Source organism: Vipera ursinii (assembly GCF_947247035.1).
Source record: "Vipera ursinii genome assembly, chromosome: Z".
Taxonomy (NCBI): Eukaryota; Metazoa; Chordata; class Lepidosauria; order Squamata; family Viperidae; genus Vipera; species Vipera ursinii.
The window spans coordinates 37661187-37685269 of record NC_139517.1 but is presented as its reverse complement, the minus strand read 5'-3'; the positions used below and the strand labels follow the sequence as shown (position 1 = coordinate 37685269).

The 24083-nt window shown below is 42.1% G+C and overlaps 1 protein-coding gene across 1 annotated transcript in view; it reads right to left on the bottom strand.

Annotated features, from left to right (window-relative positions):
* IKZF3 (IKAROS family zinc finger 3) overlaps positions 1 to 24083 on the bottom strand; it is a 54664-nt gene that overhangs the window by 18654 nt on the left and 11927 nt on the right. Inside the window, exons 4-6 of the mRNA XM_083376448.1 lie at positions 12218 to 12481; positions 11602 to 11769; positions 9797 to 9913 (exon numbers count right to left, since the gene is read on the bottom strand). Coding sequence (XP_083232574.1) covers positions 9797 to 9913; positions 11602 to 11769; positions 12218 to 12481 — 549 coding nt within the window. The remainder of the gene's footprint in view (positions 1 to 9796; positions 9914 to 11601; positions 11770 to 12217; positions 12482 to 24083) is intronic.

Here is a 24083-nt window from a genome sequence, read left to right as displayed (position 1 = left end):
ATCCAAACATCTTTTGGGTGACCTTTTCTGTGTATGTTTCCAGTCCTCCAAAACAGTAGATACATTTTCCAAATATGAATGTATTTTTTTGCCCATTTTTCATCTCATGCACACTTTGTATATAGTTTTTTTTAATTGTAGAGTGCATTGCAATGGCTAAAAGACTTTTAGTTTTTGGGAAGTTATTTCACTAAATCTTACTTCACAAGTGTTCTCTGTTGTACTTGAAGCTCAACATACAAACAGTTCAAGACGTTAACTGATTACTTAATTAGTTCTGAATAATGTACAATCTCACAGTACATATTTCCATGTGGCTTGCATATTAGGGGGAAAATGCTCAGATCACATGGAAAATATTAATTTACTGGAGTTGTCTTCAAGCAGTATAATTTCAATAAGCTCCACACTAAAGAATATGCACACAAGTTCATCTAAAAAAATCAGCTCTATTTAAGCTGATTTAATGTAAATGCAACTAGACAAAAATACTTCTTGACTTAAAACTAGAGATGGATAAATCTGTCACTTGTGTTGTAATGTATTGGCCATTTCTGTTTAAAATCACTTGCTTAATGTCTGATCACTTGCTTAATGTCTGACCTACTTTTTCTGTGCTATGTAATGGCTGCTGTTACTGAGCCAGACTTGCTGTCTCCAAGCTGATAATTAGGTTTGGGGCATGAAACTGTTACTTTAAGCCTATTGGTCATCACCTAGAGGCCAACCATATAAATAGCTGTGTAGCAGCCATTAGCTTGCTTGTGTTCTGAGTTAATCAACTTGTTAGCTGTTTCAACACCTCATCTTGCTTAATGCCTAAACAACCAAAGATATAACAGTGGTGACGAAGGCGGGATGTGCTGCTTCATCACAAGAGTCTGAAATCACTAGGGAGTGAGGCCAGCACAAAGCTGGCAGGGACCGCATTTCCCCCCCTCGGTCTGCCAGCAAGACACGCTGGAGACCATCAGGCCCTAAGGATCTGTCCTAGGGCCTATGCAGAAGCCAGCAACACAAGGCAACGCGAGCAACAAGAAACGCAAGCAACTTACCATGGCAAAAGTGGGGAAACTCAAAGAGTTCAACATCACACACCCCGAGAGATGGGCGTCCTACATTTCCCGCGTCGAAAATTACCTCTGGGCCAACCAGGTCAGCGAAGATGGGCTGAAGGCCGCAACCCTCCTCTGCATGTGCAGCCCAGCCACCTTTGACATTGCCGAGAACCTGGTCATACTGATGCCGCTTGAGTCCGTCACCTACGTGGACTTGAAGAAAAATCTCCGAGACCAAATTATCCGTCATAGCATGGAGGCATGCTTTTGAGCAGCGGGAGCATCAGCCCAGCGAGACAGCCACAGAATTCATCACCACTCTTCATCAAGCATCCCGACTCTGCAATGTTGCAGATCTGGAGGAGAGACTAAGAGACTGCTTAGTCTGTGGACTCCGGAACAGAGAGCTCCCAACAAAAACTGTTTGCCAAGGAGACCCTCTCACTACAAGAGGCCTTGAAGGAGGTCATGGTGAACAAAGCCACCAGAGGGGCCGTTAAAGCCCTGCGGCCCTCCAAAAGCACTTCAAGCACTGAAGCCATCCACCATGAGGACGCCGAACGGATGGAGGACACCAACTCTGACTATGAGGTCAACAAGCTACAGAAGCACAAGGAGAAGGGACCATGGCCAGTTGACAAGGCTGTTCAATTCCTTAGATGCATGGGCTGTGGAGGCCACCATCAATGCACGGAATGCCAATTCCAAACAGCAACGTGCTGGGCATGTGGCAAACCAGGCCACATCACTGCCATCTGCTGAGGTCACCCGAGGGACCATCAGCAGGAAGACTCATTGAGCAGAGGTACCGGGGCCATGGGGCAACACCGAATAGGGTTCTGCTCCAGCTGGAGGAGCATGTTACACATTGGTGCCTACTGCCCACTTAAACAGAAGCTTCGACTTCAGGTCAAGCTTCAGGGAGTTCCATGCAAAATGGAACTGGAAACAGGCTCAGCCATGTCCATCATCTTCATAGGAACTTTCCAGCACATATGCAACTGCAGCAACAGAGGGGTCAAACTTCGGCCATCTAACCTTCTGCTCATAGACTTCCAAAACTCCCAAGTGGTGGTCAAGGTGAAGGCACACTTCTGGTGAATTTCAAGGGGTTTACAGGCCCACTAGATGTTGTAGTGGTGGAAGGCCAATGCACGAGCCGCATAGGGCTTGATTGGTTTGATGCATTGGGCATCCAAGTAATTGGCATTCACCAATCACAGGCGGCAGACTTGTCTTCAGTCTGCCAAGAGTTCGTGGATGGTTTCAATTCAAGCCTAGGAGAGTACAAGGGCCCTCTGATAGCTCTCAAGCTTGATCCCCTGGTAACACCAATCCGGGTCAAGCCTTGTCAAGTGCCTTTCACTTTAAAGCCCAAAATCGATGCAGAGCTGGACAAGCTGGTCAGTCAGGGGTTATTGCAGCCCGTAGATAGTGGGGTGTGGGAGTACATAGTAACACCACTTAAGGCCAATGGAGAAGTATGCATATGTGCTGTCTATAAGTGCACCATTAACCAGGCACTTCAACAGCATGCATACCCAGTGCTAGTTCTCAATCATATTTTGGTGTCTTTGCAAGGTGGCCGCATATTTGCCAAATTAGATTTGGTGCAGGCCTATCAACAGCTGCCGGTGGACGAGGCCATGGCAGACGCCCAAACCATTGTTACCCATTGGGGGAGCCTTCAAAGTCAAGCGCATACAGTTTGGGGTGAGTATAGCCCCAGGGATTTTCCAGGGAGTAATGGAGCTCACGCTCAAGGGCATTCCGGGGGTCTGCCCCTACTTCGATGATGTACTTATTGCCAGGGAGTCTACAGAAGTTCTGGCTGAATGGCTTAGAGCCATCCTTCAGCAGTTCCACACAGTGGGACTTAAATTAAAAAAAGAAAAGTGCAAGATTGGGGGAGAGTCAACTGAGTTCCTTGGGTTCCGCATTGATGCCGACGGCATTCATCCTGTGGATTGAAAGCTGAAAGCAATTTAGCAGGCCCCAAGCCCTAGGTCCAAAGGGGAGCTTCAAGCCTTCTTGGGCCTTCTTAATTTTTATCACGCATTCCTCCCACATAAGGCCACAGTGGCAGAGCTGTTACACCAGCTCTTAGACAAAAAGGCTCAGTGGCAGTGGACCAATGTCCACGAAAGTAGTTTCCAGGCAGTCAAACCACTGCTCTCCTCAGTGCTTACTCATTTTAACAAAAAGCTGCCAGTCTGCATCATGTGTGATGCATCCCCATTTGTTTGCTGATGGGAAACAGTCTCCCATCGCTTATTATTTGAGGACCCTGTCATCTGCAGATTGACAAGGAGGCCTTGGCCGTTGTGGCCGGGATTAAAAAGTTCCATGATTATTTATATGGCCGCCATTTCACGGTCTTTACAGACCACAAGCCACTTCTAGGGTTGTTCACTACGAACAGGCAGACACCTCAGATTCTGTCTCCTCGAATGCTGAGATGGTCTATATTCCTTTCAGCCTACAGTTACAGGCTGATTCACAAACCGGGCAAAGAAATGGGCCATGCAGACGGCCTTAGCAGATTACCCTTGCCACACATGTAGCCAGATCCAACTCCAGCTGCATGCATCCTAGCTATACAGGACTTGCCAGAGTTTCCTCTCCTTGCTGGAGACGTAGCTGCTGAGACAGCAGCTGACAAAACACTTAGCTGCATGCTAACTTGGGTTCACACAGGATGGGTAGACAAATGTCCAGGGCCAGAATTTCAAAGTTTCTTCATGAGGAAAGATGAGCTTTCAGCTCATAAAGGGTGCATTCTTTGGGGAAGTAAAGTCATAGTCCCCAGCTTGTTAAGGCCCAATGTTCTTGAGTCTCTGCATAAAAGCCATCTGGGAATAGTCCGAATGAAGGCACAGGCGAGGAGCTACCTTTGGTGGCCATGGCTAGATAAAGCTATCGAGGCCCAAGTACATGGTTGCTATTCATACCAACAATCCAGACTGGAAATGCCGCAGGCTCCTGTCCACCGATGGGAGGACACTCACACATCGTAGTCAAGAATCCACATTGACTTTGAAGGACCCTTTCAGAGACAGTTGTTTTTAATAGTGGTCGACAGCCACTCTAAATGGTTAGAGGTTGTACCAATTCCCACTATGACTACTGCTAGGACCATCCAGGTACTGCACAGAATATTTGCAACACATGGGCTTCCAGATGTCTTAGTCTCAGACAATGGGGCTCAGTTCACCGCTTCAGAATTCCAGGCCTTTCTCAGGGCAAATCTCATAAGGCACACCACGTCAGCTCCCTTTCACTCGTCGTCGAACGGTCAAGCAGAACATATGGTCCGCACAACCAAGGAATCCCTGAAACAAATTGTCACAGGGGATTGGCATCACAGACTGGCCGATTTTCTACTCTGCCAGCACACAACACCCTGCACCACCATGGGCAAGAGCCCAACCGAGCTTTGTTGGGCCAGGCGTTTAATCACCAAACTGGACAGGCTGCACCCCGAAAGAGTCACCTCAGACACTGCACAGCCAAAGACACCAAGAAGTTTACAAGTGGGTGACTGGGTTTGGACCTGGAATTATGGGCAAGGGGCTTTGTGAGTGGCAGCAAAGGTTGTTAAGGTGTCAGGACCACTCTCCTACGAGGTGGTCCTGGAAGATGGGAGAGTTATTCACCAGCACATTGATCAGCTACCTCAGTGGCTAGCAGATCAGTTGCTGGCTCAGGATTCCCAAAAGGGCCGAACACAGGGCCCGCATGACAGTGGTCCAACAGGGCAGCTTGCATGCTCTGAAAGAACTCTTGCTCATGGTGATGGGGGAATGGCCGTAGAAGAGTCTCCTCTGGACACACAGACTGTATCCGCTGATCAGGACGGGGAAACTGCACTGAGAGACAGCCCTGCAGACTTCGCTGCACAATTAGACTTTGGTTTGGGCCGACTGGGACTGGCCAGCCAAAGGGACTCAAGTCACTCCAACTCCACTGAACCTCAGAGCCCTGGTCTACCCAGCCTGGCAGGCAAGCAGGTAGACCGGGAGATCCCTGTAACCCCTAGACATTCTAAACGGTCAAGAAGGCTGCCTAATTATCTGAAAGATTATGTCAAACAATTGAGAGTTTGAGCTATCTAGGGGGAAGGGGTGTAATGTATTGGCCATTTCTGTTTAAAATCACTTGCTTAATGTCTGATCACTTGCTTAATGTCTGACCTACTTTTTCTGTGTTATGTAACGGCTGGTGTTACTGAGCCAGACTTGCTTTTCTCCAGGCTGATAATTAGGTTTGGGGCATGAAACTGTTACTTTAAGCCTATTGGTTGCCACCTAGAGACCAACCGTATAAATAGCTGTGCAGAAGCCATTAGCTTGCTTCTCTTCTGGGTTAATAAACTTGTTTGCTGTTTCAACACCTCGTCTCGCTTAATGCCTAAAGAACCGAAGATACAACATGTGGATTCTTGGTTTCCCGTTTTTCCAAGTCAAATGTCCATGTTTCAATTTCACATACAATATAAAATTTATCACATTATCAAAAGGTCATTATAAAATTGTACATGGAATACTTAATATTTTTTAAACTATACATAAATTTGATAATGATTTTATGTGCATTTTTCTAATAGATGCATTTTGCATGTATTTTTTCCAACTATATACATTTTTGCAAATGTGTTTTGCAAAAAAAAATGTTTTAATTTGAAATGCTGTACTGTGAAAAGTAAAAAATTGAAGTGTTTCAACTCAAGTAGTGCTTCAAAATGTAAAATAATGCTGCAAGTATAAAACAAATATTTAAAATTAACAGAAAATGTGATTTAAATTAGTTGATAAAAATAAATCAGTTAAACTGTTTACAACAAAATATATTTCTGATATATTATAAAAAATAAATGTGTGAACCATTTTTTCAAATCTTAATATATTTAAATTTAATCAATCAAGCCAATTAAAGCTAATATCTCTAATACTTTCATATGACATTATGTTAAATGTTGTCTATAGAACTACTATGTGATGTTAAATGATATTCAAACTTAAATTACTATCAAAGGATAGTAAGAATAGAAAGAATTAGTAGCTAAAAACGTCATCGTAAGTTTAAGTAACTAATCTCATCAGAAGTATTTTTCTGATCTTTATTCCATTTCTCTCTATATCCCTTGATTCTCTATTTGATTATTATTACAGTGGTGAGTCTTTTGGAGAGACAGTTCACACTGTTCCAACATGTGACTTTTGTCATTCCAGGCCTATAGTTTCACATTTTTCAGAGCAAGAGAGCTGGTTAACAAAAACCTCAGAAATGCTAAGCGTGACCTGAATGAACGGCACTGTTTCCTGTAACACCAAATGATGTGGTCAGCAAGGGAATGGAACACGGAAAAAGAGAACCTGTTAATGGTCTGATATGAATCTCCAATCAAGCATGGGAGCCACATTTGAATTCAATGTTACATGCACGTCCCTACCTTCCCCCAATGCTTTCAGCCCTGTGGTCACAAAAGTTAAAATTATCATCAGTAACAAATTCCAGAGGAGCAGTCAAACAAAGGTTAGTTATTGTTAGGTAATTATGTACGTATGTGTGTGTGTGTGTGTGTGTGTGTAAAATTCCCATGTTCTCTCTTCCAAAAGACCAGCTAACTTTGATATAGCCATATAGCTACCATGAATATGGGCAGCCTCAATTTTTTTTACCTGTGTCATTTATGATTTAAAAAATGACTAGGTTTCTTTTTAGTGATATTGATAATTCCACCTGTTCTATTATTTTTGACACAAACATGATCAGAGATTTCAAAGTACCCTATTTGCCAAATTTCAAACATGAATTTTGGAGTACTGCATTGAACAAAGGCCTGTGATTTTTAAATCCATATTTCTGCATTTTTTTAAAAAAATGTAAGATATCATAAATTAGAAAATTATAAAATATTAACAAATGCTAAATACAATTGTAAATCAACCATTATTATTAATTCAGCAATGAAAAAGTGTATATGAAGGAGATGAGTGATTAATAAGTTTGATAAATAAATAGATAAATAAATAAGTAAATAAATAAACAAACAAATAACCATATCCTCAGCCAAAAATTCCCACTGTAGAAGTAGCAAGCCATTTGAATTGAGATGCCATTTACCTATCATTTAAGACAGACTTTTTTTTTTAAAAAAAATGCCATTCCTTTGACGGTACAATTGAGAGAAGCCAGCAGTAAAATCACGTTGCAGTCATGTGATGCCTCACTTCATGACCTTGGATGGTTCACTTAATTACCATGGCAGAAGTGAGATTTGCACTGAAATATGTCTATTGCAGTGACATATTTTACTTAACAACCACATCATTTAGCAACTGTATTGCTGGGCTGATCGTGGACTACCTCTATGATATTTAAATTCCCATATTATATTCATTTAATCACACAGTTCCATTGTTTTTCCTTACAGCAAAAGGGAAATAAGATTCCCAACAAGACTATTCCAAAACAGCAATTAAGAATTCCCAACTGCTGACTTCCGGTTTTGCCTGGTAGCGACCAGTTGCAGCCTTGTGGATTCTCTGCACCCCTGCGGCTAATTTCACCCTGCCAGGGGATCCTAAATGGGTCTAAATCGCCCCGGAGAGGCAACAAAGAAAGAAAGGTGCTCCAGCAATTCTGGAATGGCAGTGGCTGTTCCATTCAACTTGGGGAAAGCCTTCTAACCTGACAAGAGAAAGGCTGGCCATATTGCATCAACCAGCCCAAGCTACTTGCAACCGAAGTCCAAAAGCATTAACCAGCACAACTGTGAACAGTGTGCTTGAAAGTGGGTGAGGAATTTGATGTTCTCTTTTCTTTTTTACATTTAATTTCCCAGACAAGATCCCCAAGAAGCAAAATACCTTCGAAAGGGAAGGAGGGGGATTTCCGCCCCACCCTTATACTAATGGAAGTGGCGAATTAATCTTTTTATGGAGGATCAAAATATATGGAAGTGAAATAAATAAAAAACCTGAAACTTAAAACTTAAACTTGGATGAATCTAAAATTGTTTTAATGCTTAAGACTCTCATTTCAGAGATTATTTTGGAAATTGAAAAACAAATAGTTGCAAATAGTTTTGAACTATTTGGATTACAAATATCTACCTAATTGGGACTCTAAAGCTATTTACAGAGAAAAGAAAGGAAAGGGAAAACTCAAATTCTTGGCTATCATGGATCAGAGACATGTAGAAAGAACATATCAAGAAAACATAAAAACGTCACAGGAGGAGATATATAGTATACTGCAACTAATTCAAACAACAATGACTTTAAACCATGAAGAAATCCAAAACAACTTTGAAAATATAAATCAGTCTATTTCCATGCTAACTCTATAACAAAAAAAATTCCCAGAAAACAACAACAGAGAAGGAGCAGATAAAACAGGTAAATGGATATAGAAGTGAGAATAGAGAAATAAAAATGGAACTTAACAAAACAAGGAAGCATGATTTAATCCTATTGGAAATAAATTCACAAGAATTGGAAAAAACAACTTATACCTTAAGACCACAAAATAAACCTGAGGAAAAGAAAACAGATCAGATAAAATGGACTGCAGAAATGTCAGGAACATTGGAGAGAAAGGAAATAATAAGAGAAGCGGAGAGAAAGAAAAAGAAAAAGGTTTTCAACAAACATGGGAAGACAGAAGTCCCGTACAAAGACAGTTCTCCTGATTTACTTTTTATATCTACAGCAACATTTACGAACATACAGAAAAACTTTCTGATTCATCAAAATACATTGATTAAGACAGACACTGGGCAAAAGAAAAAGACTAAAGTGAAAACTAAGAAAATAGATGATGGGACTTACCAGGGAGAATACTTAAAGAAGAAACATTTGTTTGAATATGATTAAAGAAATAGAAAAGTTTTGGAATATACATGTCACTTTAAGAGGGATGAATTCTCTAAATATAATATAGTATGCTTTTTCCCTTTTTTGTTCTCTTTCTTGATATGAGTAATATAAAAAAGTTGAAATGACTTAGATAAAGGAAATGTTTTAGATATTTAAATGTGATTGAATTTAATAAAAAATGTTTTGAATAAGAGTTAAAGGACTAGATGACTAGATGTATTAAATGGAATGTTTAAAGATCAAACATATTTTTAATTATGGTTAAAAAGAATAAGAAATTTAGGAAATAAATACATATTACCTTAGGAGGGATATATATTTTAAGTAGTATGTTATTTTTATGCTTCTTTACTCTTGCTTTTCTTTCTTTTTTTTTTTACTATTTTATCTATTTCTTAAGAAATGTAAAAGTGTGAGATGGTTCATTTGGAAAAATAGAGTTAAATTCTTAAATGTAATTAATTTTTGAGTAAATCTTAACCAGTAAGAATATCTAGAATTTGGTGGGAGAAACAAATTAAAATAAGGACTGTAACAGGATCTATGATAAGGCAACCTGAAAGATTGGATAGAAAAGAAATATTATATTGATGTGATTATTATTTTTAGGACTATTGGGGAAAAAATTATATATCTAATTGTTATCTATCAAAACAATAAGAATTGTATTAACTCAATGTTTGCAAAAGAGGATATTTTGGGAAAAGAGGAAATCAAGTAAAACTATTATGTAGATTATGGATTATAGAAATCAATTGTTAGTGATTGTTTTACAAATGTAATTATTAAGTGATTTATGTTTTTAAAAAATCAATAAAATATATTACAAAAAAAAAAGAATTCCCAACTGCTCACCAGCTTCACTGAGGCTAGCATTCTGGAGGTATGTTCGACATCTTTCTTTGTGTTCCTCTAATGAACTTCTCTGCTTATAACTCCGTCCACAGAATTCACACTTGAATGGTTTCTCCACTAGAAATGAGTATTTGGTTTATAGATATTATGTAATAAATATATCATTTTAACATATCAAGCACTTCAAATCATAATCCGTTAATCCCCAGAATGGTCCTGCTAAGTTAAATAACCAATCAGTTTTAAGACTGAAATAGCGAAAGGTGCTCTAAACTGGGAATGATTGATTTCCTAATCTAAATATATTTGATTAACAGAAGGAAGAAGGTTTTTTTCCCTTTCTCTGGATAATGCTACACAAGAAAGATATTTTAATCTTTAAAAAGCCATGGTCTCATGAATGCCTGTGGAGGAATTGGATTGGGGGTGAGAAATGATATCACATGCATTTTCAATTACTTAATTGACAACATTTGTACAATGACATCATGACACACAAGCCCTCCTTTTGATTTGAAGAAGTTGGTTCTGTCTGAACCTTTGTGTTTCCATACTGTCAGCAGTGGAAATCTCAGCTCACTTATACAATATATGATTCATCAGTGATGTACTGGAAACCACTGCAAAGTTAGATATTTGCTTTGCTTTACTGCAGCTCCGTTTCCATGCTAATGAGTCCTCTTACTTAATACCTCCTCATCGTTCCTGAACTTTAGGTTCCATTAAGGAGATGCCAGCATGACGTCTTTGCAGCTACATCTCAGCTGTCCAGACATAAAGTGCAGAGCATTAGATTGCTGTGTCAGTGTCCTCCACATTAGATAAACTAGCAGTGAGAGGGACTACTGGAATGCCTTCCTTCCTTCCTTCCTTCCTTCCTTCCTTCCTTCCTTCCTTCCTTCCTTCCTTCCTTCCTTCCCTCCCTCCCTCCCTCCCTCCCTCCCTCCCTCCCCTCCTTCTTTCTTCCTTGTGGAAGAGGGCTGCAAGGGCCTCAGAAGCTGGAAGAGCGGTTGCAGCACAATCTATGGCTCCGATTTTCACTTATTTTTAGCATTGCAAGCCACAAATCCTGAAAATAATAACAAATTATCTTTAGATATATCTGATAATTTTCTTTCAAGAAAAAAACAATAGCAATGAAGAAGTGCCACCAGTATTCTCAATCTTTCTTTGGGGTATTGACTAGTTTTCTTTGTAATTCTTTTTTTCTTATCTTTTATGCCTTCATAATATAATATAAAATAAAGTCGTCTCTCCCCAGATCTTTTATATTATTTATTTATTTATTTACTGTATACTTCCTATTTCTTAACTGTCCATTTCCCTTAAAATTGTTGTTCCTTACTTGCAACAATAAAATTGATCAATCTAATGTTATTAATAGATCCTTATAGAGGATGTGCTTTCAAAATGATTTTGCATGGTTAATATGGAGAATTTGATCATTGTTAAAGAAACTGAACGAATTTCCGCTTCTCAGCTTACAATATGGACCTGCAGTTCTTAGATCAAAAATAAAAACTGCCTAGTGTGTATGCAATATGGTCTATATATCTCCTTCCAGTATATGTATTTTTAGCTGAGAAATATGCAGGAATTGGATGGTTCTATTGTGAAATTGGATATATATATATGATATTGATGTAGATTAGGTAAGAACTTACTTTTTCATTTATGGTTATAAAACATGTTGTTGTTGTTGTTATTTTATATTATTTTATATTATTATTATTATTGAAATTAAAATACTGCTGATAAAAACAGAAATAAAGGAACTAAATCAATCTGGAGAGAAATAAACTTACCAGAATGTGTCCTTAAGTGTCCTGTGAGTGCATCTCTTCTTTGACAGGCGTAGCTACAAAGGTGACATTTGAATGGCTTTTCCCCAGTGTGAAGTTTAACATGGCGGAGAAGATTTCCCTTCTGAGTAAATGAGGCTCCACATTGATTACAATGGAAAGGGCGCTCACCTTAAAAACAGCATGTGTGGTGGAATGATTATTAGAGCACTATAGTCTTAGCTAAAAATAAACTCAAATTATCCTGCCATAAGAACTATGGGGTTGATTTATCTTGTCAGAGCAGAGGCCTGAGCTAGTAGAAGGCTTAATGCAATAAAGGCTTGGTTGAGAAGAGGAAAAAATCTGTTTCTGATTGTATAGCACAGTTTCCCGCAGAAGCCAATGAATGGCTTTCTTTCTTATGCATTCTTTTAGAATGCATAAGAGTAACAACTTCAAGGTATTCTCCCCCCTCCCCCAACATACAAACATATGTATGCCCCCTAAATTGGGCCGTCCTATCTTGCTTGATCACGATCTGGACTCTGCCCAACTTAGTGTATTGCAATGGCTACTGGAACAGCCTCAGATCAAGTATTTTCAAATGAGATCTTGCTTCTGAATGAATGGTAATTACCAGTATGACTACGCTTGTGAACCACCAGAACGTTGAGGCTGACACAGCCCAGTCCACAAATGTCACACTTCAGTTTTGCAGTATTTGATTTAACAAGGTCATATGGTTCAGAATGCCTCTCCAGTTCCATATGGTCATAGTCTCCGTACTCCGGCTTGCAGTTATAAAGGATCCTGGGTTCTTCTCCAGTTTCTACCGGCTCAGACTTCAAAATTCCATCTTGTTTTTCATCATAGTCACTTTTGACCTTAAGCACGCTGTCCTCTGGAAATAACATCATCATGGTCCCAAAATAAAGCATAAATATAAAAGTCCACAGAAGGAAGACGACTACTACTACTACTACTACTACTACTACTAATAATAATAATAATAATAATAATAACTGTTTAAAATAATAATAACTGTTTAAAATTATGTTGAATAGTAATTTCCTTTGTCCATATTTTTCAACTTCTTTGATAAGATTAATCAGTCATATGCACAATGAAATGTACTATAGATCAATAAAATCCTACCATTACATTTGATATTTTCTGAGAGAGGAAAGAGAGGAGGGAAGAGGAGGGGAGGGGTGGGGAGAGGAGAGTGGTTGCCTCCTTCCTAGGGGTGAGGGAAACTGACTGGCCCAAAGTCAGCCAGCTGGCTTTGTGCTTAAGGTAGGGCTAGAGCTCACTATCTCACCATTTCTACCCTGGTGCCTTAACCAGCATGTTTGACTGGCTCTCTCAATTCTGATGTCAAAACTGAATAGAACTTTATACTGAACATTCAGATTGAGACAGAAATGTTTTTTTATGTTCTGATTTAGAAAACATTCATTTAAATTGTTTAATGATCCTTACCTGCAGATATTATTCTCCTTCCAGATTTTCATTGCTCAGCAGTACAAACTGACATTCCATTTAGCAAATATAAATGTGGTAAATTGATTCCGAATGAAGGGGAACTTTATTTTCAGTTTCCTAAAAACTGCCTCTATTGTGTAGTGGGTCCGACGCAAGGAAGAGATGCCAGCCGGTGTGTGAGTTCAGCTCTTTATTGGAGGGGGGGTAGTGAACTGGGAGATGAGGGTTACCTGGCCTCCTTAAATACCTAGCCAGGTAAGTGGACAGCCAATGGGGTTGGCCCTAGGTTTCCTGCCAAAACTGGGTTTCCTGCCAAAAACGTTCAGGCCAACGCCCCCTGGTGGCTGTTGCTATGCAGGTGCCTGCATACATAACACCCCTCCCCCCTTAGAGAAGAACCACATAACAATGAAACAACTTGCAACTAACTATAACTATGTACACTGTGTGTCAATAAAAAAACAATGCAACTGTGTAGGGGTCATTTGCACACATAGTCCGACAGGTAGGCAGGTGTCCTGTGGGGCCGGGTGGACCGTCTGGGTGTGGCCTGGCCCTGGGCTTGGACAGCTGGTTCCTGGGGCCTCTGTGCTGAGCTGAATAGAGCTGGGTTCAGGAGGCCCTCCTCCTCTGGTTCCTGCTCTGTGTTGTTTCCGGTTGGGCTGGCCTCTCCTGGGGTGTGGCCCTCCAGTTGGGTGTATGTCGTGTGCTCAGGGACCCTTCCTCTGAGCTGGTCGATGTGTCGCCTTATGTGTCTGTCCTCCTCCACCCCCAGGATGTAGGAGAGGGGTCCAGTTATCTCAGTCACTGTCCCTGGAACCCATGGATGCCCTACCCCATAGTTCCTTGCCCAGACCAGGTCCCCCACATTGAGAACTCTGTGTGCTGGTGATGATGGCGATGAAGATGATGATGGTGGTGGTGGTGGTGGTGGCCTAACCATCTCGGCTGCTACCCGGTCTGGGTGTAAACGGTCCAGCTTGGTGATGAGACGCCGTCCCCATCGCAGTTCTGCTGGGCTCTTCCCAGTAGCAACGCATGGTGTAGTGTGCTGGGCGAGTAGGAATTTCACCAGTCTGTGGTGCCAGTCCCCACTAATGATGCGCCGGTGTGCGTCTTTAGTCGTCCTTACCATCCGTTCAGCTTACCCGTTGATCGATGGATGGAAGGGTGCGGAGGTGGCGTGACTAATCCAGTTCGCCTTCAAGAATGCCTGGAAATCATTAGCGGTAAACTGAGGCCCGTTGTCCAACACAACTACGTCGGGAAGGCCGTGTGTGGCAAAGAGAGCTCTGAGCACCTGGATTGTCCTCCCCGAGGTCATGTTGGGCACTGGGACTACCTCCAACCACTTGGAGTGGCTGTCCACCACTACTAAGAATAGTTGGCCCTGGAATGGCCCTGCATAGTCAATGTGGATGCGGGACCAGGGTGTGTGTGTGGCCTCCCACCCGTGCACGGATGCGTGTGGCATTTCCGGCCTGGATCTCTGGCACATGTAACAGGCCTTGACCCGTTCCTCAATGTCCTTGTCCAGCCCCGGCCACCAGAGGTAGCTTCTGGCCAGAGCCTTCATCCTAACCACCCCCGGGTGTCCCTCGTGTAAGGAGTCCAATACCCTGCCCCGTACTGTGGTGGGAATGATGACCCTGCTCCCCCAGAGGAGGCAGCTCCTGTCCAGAGGAGGCAGCCTCATTGCACCTGGTGAAATAGGCCTGGAACTCAGGCCCCGGGGACTTGTCCTGCCACCCTGTACAAACCCATGAGTGTACCCTGCTCATGATGTTGTCTGTGGCTGTGTGGCTGGCAATGTCCTTGGCATGAACTGGGCACTCTGGTAGTTCCTGCAGGGCTAGGATCTGTGTGGCTGGGGCTGGGGCTGGCTCAGAGGTGTCTAAGGGTAGCCTACTTAGACCGTCTGCGTGGCCCATCTCCTTCCCTGGCTTGTGCACCAGCTTGTAATTGTAGGCTGCAAGGAAGATGGACCACTGGAGCATTCTGGGGGACAGAATTTGGGGAGTCTGCCTGTCCGTTGTGAACAGGCCCAGGAGTGGTTTGTGGTCCGTGTAGACAGTGAACTCCCTGCCATACAGATAATCATGGAATTTCTTGATTCCTGCCATGATTGCCAGGGCTTCTTTGTCAATTTGGGCGTAGTTTCTTTCTGCTCCAGACAGCATCCTGGAATGGTAGGCTATAGGGATTTGTGCCCCATTGGGCTCAAGGTGACTGAGTACTGCGCCCAAACCGTAAGGGGATGCATCACATGCGATGCAAATGGGTTTGGACTTGATGAAATGGGTTACTGTGGACTTATCCGACAGTAATGCTTTCAGGGCCCTGAAGCTCTGGTTGTGGGCGGCAGTCCAGACCCATGCTGCCTGCTTGTCTAGTAGCCTGTGGAGTGGCTCTGCAATGGCTGCCTTGTATGGGAGGAATGCATAGTAGAAATTCAACAGGCCCAGGAATGCCTGTAGCTCTGCCTTGTTCCTGGGTGTGGGTGCTAGTTTGATGGCCCTCACTTTGGATTCTGTGGGGTGGATTCCCCTGGCATCTACTCTGAACCCCAAGAATTCTGTGGAGGGAACCCCTATGCTGCATTTCTCCCTCTTAAGTTTGAGTCCAGTTGTGTGTAGCCTGGACAGTACCTCCCTGAGCCTACCTGCTAGTTCCTCTGCTGATGCTCCTGCAATGAGGATGTCATCAAAATAGGGGCAGACTCCTGGAATGCCCTTGAGTGTCTTCTCCATGACTTCCTGGAAGATGCCAGGAGCGACGCTAACTCCAAACTGCAGCCTGTTCACCCGGAACACCCCCCTGTGTGTTACTATGGTTTGAATGTCAGCTGTTGCCTGGGTAACTGTGAGTTGCTGGTACGCCTGCGCAAGATCGAGCCTTGCAAAGATGGCGCCGCCTTGGAGGGAAGCGAGAACGTGGCTGACCGTGGGGACCGGGTAAGCGTGCGGGTTCAGGGCGTGGTTCACCGAACACTTGTAGTCGGTGCAGATCTTATTTCCCCATTAGATTTTAAGGGGGGTGACGATGGGGGTTTCCCACTCCCCCCATCTATGGGCTCTAAGATTCCCTGGGCCACCAGCTTATCTAATTCGCGCTCTATTTTAGTTTTGAGCACGAAGGAGACTCACCGCGGCCGGACCCTAACGGGGGGAATGTTCGAGTTAAGCTTGAATGATATGGGGGGGCTGTGTACCTGCCCAGCGACCCGTTGAAGATGTCTGCGAATTCCTTGCAGACGGCCTCGATGGAGTCCCCCTGGATCCGGTGGATCCCGGTGACTGTGATTCCCAGGGCCTCGAACCAGTCTAGGCCGACCAGGCTGGCTCTTCGGCCCTCTACCACTACAACCGCCAGGTGCTCTTTGCGACCCTTAAACCCCACCGAGATGGTGGCCTCCCCCTTTACCTTGACCGGTGAATTCTGGAAATCGGTCAGGGTTAAATTGTAGGCCGTAATTTAATCTGCTGCTTGCTCCGGCTATTTATGTAGTTAAGGATCTCGTCTGAGATGATCGAGACCGCTGATCCGGAGTCAAGCTCCATGCTGCAAGGAACGCCTTGCAAGCAGATTGTTAGTCTAATTTTGGGTTTGAGCAGCCAGCGGCTACCCGTGTTGTTAACGGCTAGCCGGCTCTCAACATAACCAATTCGTGTTTTGGACGGGGCCCCAGTACCTTTGAACGGCGATTCCTCCGGTTGCAGCTCGTGGATCTCCTCTCGGGGGTGGCGGCTACGGCAGACCGTGGCTATGTGGCCTGTTTTCTTGCAGGCCCGACACGTGGCTGACTGGAACTTGCGGAGGCTGTGCACGTGGTTCCCACCACACCCTGCGCACTTCTGAGGGTTGGCGGCATTGCTGGGAGGCCTGGGCTTGTCTGGGCGTCTGGCTCGCTGGTCAGGGGTCGACTTCCACTGGAGGAGGTCGATGCTCTGGTCGTCCTCCTCTGTGGCAAGTTGCCGGTGGATGCTGGTCGCCTGGCTGCCGGTCCGGGTTTCCTGGCATGCTTGGACGGCCCCGCAGGCCGCCTCGTGGGCTAGGATGGCGTCCTCGGCTTCCTGGAGCGAAACCTCCTCTCTCTCAAACAGGCGCTCTTGGAGCCGCCTGTCTCATAGGCCACAGATCAGCCGGTCCCACAGCCGCTCATCCAAGTTCGAGAACCTGCAGGCGACAGCAGCTTTTCTTAGGGCAACGAGGAATTCAGCACCGGTCTCGTTGGGGCACTGGTCCCTCTTTTCGAATTACGACCGCGCGGCCACTTTGGAGCACTGGGGCTTGAAGTGGGCATTGAGCCTGGCCACGAGGTCCCGGTATGTGACATTGTTGATGGCCTCCTGGGCGAATAGGTTCGCGGTGATCTCCAGCAGCGCTGGCCCTCCGATGCAGAGCAGGGCAGCCACCTTCGCACCGTCCTCTGATATTTGATTGAACTGCATGTACAGTTCGGCGTGAGCCAGGTAATGGGCCCAGGTCTCGGGGCGGCGAGTATTGAATTCGCGGGGTTGTCCGGCTCTTGCCATGGCGGTGCTGTTGCGGTCCAGGTCGCGGATGCGGTGCTCGGCGTGGTCCGGTTGGCTGGCGGTCGTGGGGGGAGAAGGAAGGAAAAATACCTTTTCCTCTAGCTCGTGGAGCATTTCCCCAGTGACTTCAACTCTTGGTTGGCAGCGATCCCACCTTCATCGCCACTATTGTGTAGTGGGTCCGACGCAAAGAAGAGACGCCAGCCGGTGTGTGAGTTCAGCTCTTTATTGGAGGGGGTAGTGAACTGGGAGATGAGGGTTACCTGGCCTCCTGAAATACCTAGCCAGGTAAGCAGACAGCCAATGGGGTTGGCCCTAGGTTTCCCGCCGAAACTGGGTTTCCTGCCAAAACCGTTCAGGCCAACGCCCCCTGGTGGCTGTTGCTATGCAGGTGCCTGCATACATAACAGCCTCTCTCCAGCATAAGCATTGTGATAATGGATTTCAAGTAACAGGAGTGCATTCTGAGTACTCATTCCCCTTGACATCAATTACATTACAAAACAGATTTGCTGGCATCCAAAATAAGTTGGAACTTGGAAGAGGTAATATTAGCTCAAATGCTAACTTCTTTCAAGAGTTTCTTTTTTTTAGAAGTGATGGCCACTGCTTTGGAAGCATTTGTGGCAAGTCACTAAAATAGTTTGGATATGATTATATTTTCAGTTCATGTTTGTAAGTGGAGAGAACTGTGTACAAATCAATGTTCATTCTCTTTTCAACTCATGAATAACAGTGTCTCAAAAGAAAAGGAATTGTTCATATTCTTCTCCATACGGTACTATATATTCTATAGCTGTATATCTATAACTGTAAACTCTACACAGTTTGAAGGCAAGTGATACGAAAGAGGGTTAATTATAAATATACTGTACATATACAAAAAGTTTCCAGTCATCAGAGCTTCTGTTGCAAAGCAAATTGTAATTATGGTATTTCAGCAATGTTGTACGTCCTTTTCCTATTTCTATACCATTATTTATTGGTCTGAGACCATAAACCAAAAAGTCAATCAATCAACAACGTATATCTGGGTGAATTGGATAATGTGGAGTTAGATAGAAATAGAAGGTAAGTACTATGGCTAGACATTGAAAAATCCAGGCATTAGAGGTCTCCAAATTTAAGACATGGCTGGCACAGGAATTCTGGGAGTTGAAGTCCACAAGTCTTAAAGGTGTTAAGTTGGAGACCCCTGGATTAGACAATAGGAGATTGCAGGATGGGAAGAATAAGCAGTACAACTGCAGTTGTTGGTTTAGAACTGTCCATATGGATTGTGAAAGAAGCTGATACATCCCAATTCAAAGAAAAAAGTTGAGTATTCTGTGTTTTCAGAAACACCATGAAGTAGCACATAAATAACATCCTTTTTGAGACCTTTTGGAAGCATTGCTAAAATGTATTCTCTTACTGGATTAATAATAATAATAATAAATGGAAGTCCCCAAAACAAGAATAATTTCAATATTCTAAAATTCCTAAAATGATAGCTATAAATCTGCCTTACTCTTTTAACCATCCTAAGTGGATATGAACTACAATGTTTCTCACAACTTTTGTACTGCAGATTCTGAATAAGAAGAAGCCTTCCTGAAGAACATTTCCCTAGCTAACTAAGGCTGTGAAGGAATCTGTAGCAGTGGGATGTAGTCAGTTAAGGAGAAAAAGAGGCCTTCAGCTTTTGCAGTTCAGTACCAAGGAGAAGTTTTGCAAGAGAAAGAGGGAGTCAGAAAAGGGGAATGTCTTTTAGAAAACTCATGAAAACTCATGTTGCTTTACTTATTAGCAATGCCTACAAAGGTGTTTCCATACTTCTCAGTGCTGAATTCTGGAAACAATCAGATGCCACAAATCATGCCAATCCTTTTCACATGAGCCTTGGTGGAGCAGTGGGCTAATGCCTCCTTAAGTAACACCAGCTGCCTGCAATTAGTGAAGGTTCGAGTCCCACCAGGCTCAAGGTTGACTCAGCCTTCCATCCTTCCGAGGTAGGTAAAATGAGGACCCAGATTGTTGGGGGCAATTAAGCTGACTTTGTAATAATGCTGCTTGGGGGTGGTGAAAGCCCTAATAAGCAGGCATATACATAGAATGAAGGCTATTGCTAAAGCACATTGATTTGTGCTTCTTAGATTGTAAGCCGCCCTGAGTCTTCGGAGAAGGGCGGGATATAAAAGGGATTAAAATAAAATAAAAATTAAAAATAAAAATTGCCACTGTTCCAAAAAGTCAGGGTTTTTTTGTTGTTGTTATTGTTGCACAAAAGAGAACCAGTCTTCTATTTGGGGAGTTTCTTTTTTCTTTTTCTGGGAACTCCACTGCATATATATAAAACTCATTCTGATATTTTATTTTTTTGGAGATTCCTCCATGGTAAAAAATATACCTGCTGTTTGCCTTTCTTCTAAGCCACCTGCTTTTATATAAGCATCTCAGCCTTTGATTGCTTCTGGTAGGAAACTGAAAGGATGCACCTGAATCTTCCTCCTGACTTTTTTTTTATCATGCTCCAGCTGTGAAAAGCCCCCCCCAAAGAAAACCTCGAGCTTTTTCATTTAAAAAGTCAGTGGAAAACATATTAAAACATATTAAGAATATAGGTAAGAACTGATAAAAGTATGGTAATTCTAGAGTAACATCCTTAAATTTCAGTAGTAGTTATTGTCAGCAGAATATACACAGAATGGCAAACTAAACTACAGCATCCTCTATAGGTTTGGTCAGATGGTTTACTGGCTTATTGAATTCAATGAAATGTACTGAATTCTTTCCAGTTTTCATCTATTGATGATGGAAAACATGTGCTGACTGGCAGATAAACCAAAACTGAGAAAACAGCAGTTTGATCACAAGCAACACAATTTAAATAATATTGTAAACCTCCCAAAGATATCACGCGGTAAGATGGGTGGCCAGTAAATTGGATAGATAAATAAATAAATAGTCTGACCAGCAAAAGATAAGTCTTGCATTGCCTGAGAGCTTACTTCTAGATGATAAAAAAAAAAAACCTGCGCAGGTCAGTATGCTTGCTTGGTTAAAAAAAAAAAGTCTGATCTGGAAGCTTTCCTTAAATCCCACCACATTCAACCCATTACAGTTTATTAGATTTTTACTTTACTTTCTGTAATCATGGTACTCAGTGCTATCTCCTCTTTTTTCCCCTTCATCATAACCCCCAGAAAGAGGGAGTGAGGGAATTTCCAGGGCTGAGGACAGACTGAAACCAGAATTTTCCCAATACCATCCAACATCTTAACTATGACAGTATAATGGCTTTTTTTTACTGCCTATTGAAAATTGAAACAACTCATCAATAGATGAAAACTGGAAAGAATTCAGTACATTTCATTGAATTCAATAAGCCAGTAAACCATCTGACCAAACCTATAGAGGATGCTGTAGTTTAGTTTGCCATTCTGTGTATATTTAGCTGACAATAACTACTACTGAAATTTAAGGATGTTACTCTAGAATTACCAGGGCTTTTTTTGTCATAGAACACTCAGAACGGAGTTCCGGCACCTTTTTTGAATGGAACCTTGTAGGTTAGGCAAGGCAGGTTGTATGACATGTGTGAGTTCCGGAACCTTTTTCTTTTACAAAAAAAGCACTGAGAATTACCATACTTTTATCAGTTCTTACCTATATTCTTAATATATTATTCCTTCTCACTTCCCTTCCCATATTCAAGGTGCTGGTTATCACCTATAAAGCCCTACATGGCCTGGGTCCGGGTTATTTGAGGGAACACCTGCTGCCGGCATCAAACGCCCTTCGCCCAGTGCGCTCCCACGGGGAGGGTCTGCTCAGGGTTCCGCCGGTAAGAGATTGCCGGCGGGTGACACCCAGGGATAGGGCCTTCTCAGTGGGAGCGCCTGCCCTCTGGAACCAGCTGCCGGTGGAGCTGAGGACTGCCCCCGACCTCCGATCATTCTGCCGGGGCCTGAAGACCTGGCTCTTTGAGCTCTCGGGCCCAGGCTGAGGAGAAAATTTTTAACTGGGGTTTTTAAGAGTACAGGGTTAATTTAATATTTTTTAATTTGGTTTTTAACTTTTGTATGTTTGATTTTTAATTGCCTGTAAACCGCCCTGAGTCCTCAGGGAAAGGGCGGTATATAAATGTAATAAAATAAAATAAATAAATATAAAATTACTCACTGGGAAGAAAAGTGGCTTTTTCTGTCACCTCACCTCATATATACAACTAAAACTGCTTTCCAGTATAGAAGAAGAAACTTCTTGAAAGCTTAAAATAAAATACAATTGGGATAAAACTAGATGCCTGAACTAGAATCATTATCCATATTGTGAAATGGGTTTCACAGGACAGCCAAGAAAAGAAACATTCCACAAGCTAAATTCAACTTCTCCAAAAATTCAGTCTTGCTTTGGAAAATCAGATTTATTTTATCTATCTATCTATCCCAGCAATCCTCACAACAGTGTTGTAAGACAGTGAAAATCAGTACATTGTAGGTTAGGAAAAGAAAGGAGGCAATTTCCGAAAATATGCCTGATTAACATTATTTACTTAGTGACATAAATAAAATCGCACTGAATTCAGTCATCTTGTTCCCACCTAGGAATATTTTCTTTTTTGTTCATTTGAAAAGGAATTTTTTGTCCTCATGTCTAAGGAAGCCTTATTTTACCCACACTAGTTGGCAGGGTCCTAAGATTTCAAATGAAACAGCTTCCAACTTGCAAACTCTTATACTATTCTGATTTATACTTAATAAGAATGCACCCAAATAGCAGGAATTCAGTCATCATAATGGGACAAAATAATGTCACTCCTGATTTATTATAACAATTCCAAAATAAGAACACCTCATGCTTGTAGATGTTTGGTTTGGTACACAACCCTGCCTGCATCAGTATATAAGGCATATAATAGTAATGTGTAGGTCACCTTTCCTAAATATCCTATTAAAATGTGTTAGAAGTGTGTTGACAGCAGTCAATTTGCTTTAAGAGTTTGATGCAGCAAAACATCATTGCAGCCCCCCCTTCCCATGCACTCTCTCCAACCTCTTACATAACTATAACAAATTTGATTACATTGCCTCCAGGCAAAAGTAGTTAAAATTATTTAATTTTGACAGTGGTTTACTTGTTTCAATTTAATTTCTGAACAATACGTTACCAGACTAGGTAACATCAGCAGCAGGTTTTCTTGTCCTATTTTCCTTAGCTGATAAATGTCTTGTGTCTTATTAATATTTAGGATACATCCACATTACAATAAAAACGTAGTGAGATTCTTTGGGGCCATTCCCAGAAACACATGATGCAGATGGTAACAAAAATCAAATTAATGTATCAGAGGAAATTTGCGTACTTTTTTGAATGCTTGAGAAAAAGCAGCCCTCTAACAGTCTATGTGAATGATGTTTGGAGTACTAACAGAGAATTTATTGTGTAGGACTATCTCAGATGGCCTTAAAATTATCACACCTTTTACCTAACCTGACATTTCCACTGAACAGCACAGACATTACTTAAATTCTTTTGAGTATTGCAGGTAGATAGGTCCTCTTAACCACAGAATTTTAAGGCTACTGAAAATGTAGACAAGGATCACCAGTCAGGTTGCAAAGTTTTCCAAAGTGTTGTAAAAAGCAGTTGTTTACCCAGCTATACATTTGTTGCAATGGTGGGATTCAAATATGTGAACAACTGGTTCTCTGTGTGGATGCCACTTCCGGAAGTCCGTTCTGGGCCTGGGCAACAAAAAATTAGCTATCAGTTCTGCTGAATTGGTGTGAACTGGCTGATTCCCACCATTGATTTCTTCCTGCCTGACTCAATCTCTTACTTCTTTCAGAACTCAGGATTAATACCAGGTTTTAATATCAGAACCATTTTTTTTATTTCCGGAACTCACAAATGCAGCATCAAATATAGTTTCATGAGGAACCACACAAGGATAGCAATATACCGGTATGTGTTTGGAAAGACAAATCTGTCTGCTACTTTCTATACCTTTTTATTCACAACTTCATTCCATTTGATTTCTGCACCAATTTACAATTTCAGTTTAAATTTTGAAAAAAAGAAGGCATGAAAATGTATTCCCCTCTTAATAGGTTTTATCATATGGATGGATGGATGGATGGATGGATGGATGGATGGATAAATAAATAAATAGATAGATAGATGATAGATAGATAGATAGATAGATAGATAGATAGATAGATAGATAGATATAAATATAGATGAAATTAAGGGAGATTTTAAATAATTAAGTAGTTAAATAGATCTAATTTAAAACTAAGCTCAAATCATCTTTGTTTTCCTTCCTAATCAATGCACTTTTGTACTCATTGTTACATTAAACTATCATAAAACACAGAGAAGTGCAAAAATGAAAGGATAGTTACTTTATGCTGTTTTATTAAGTGTGAATCAGGATGAATCATATTACAAAGTGAGCAAAATATTTCTTACCATTTCTTCAGCATTAGAGTTTTTAAG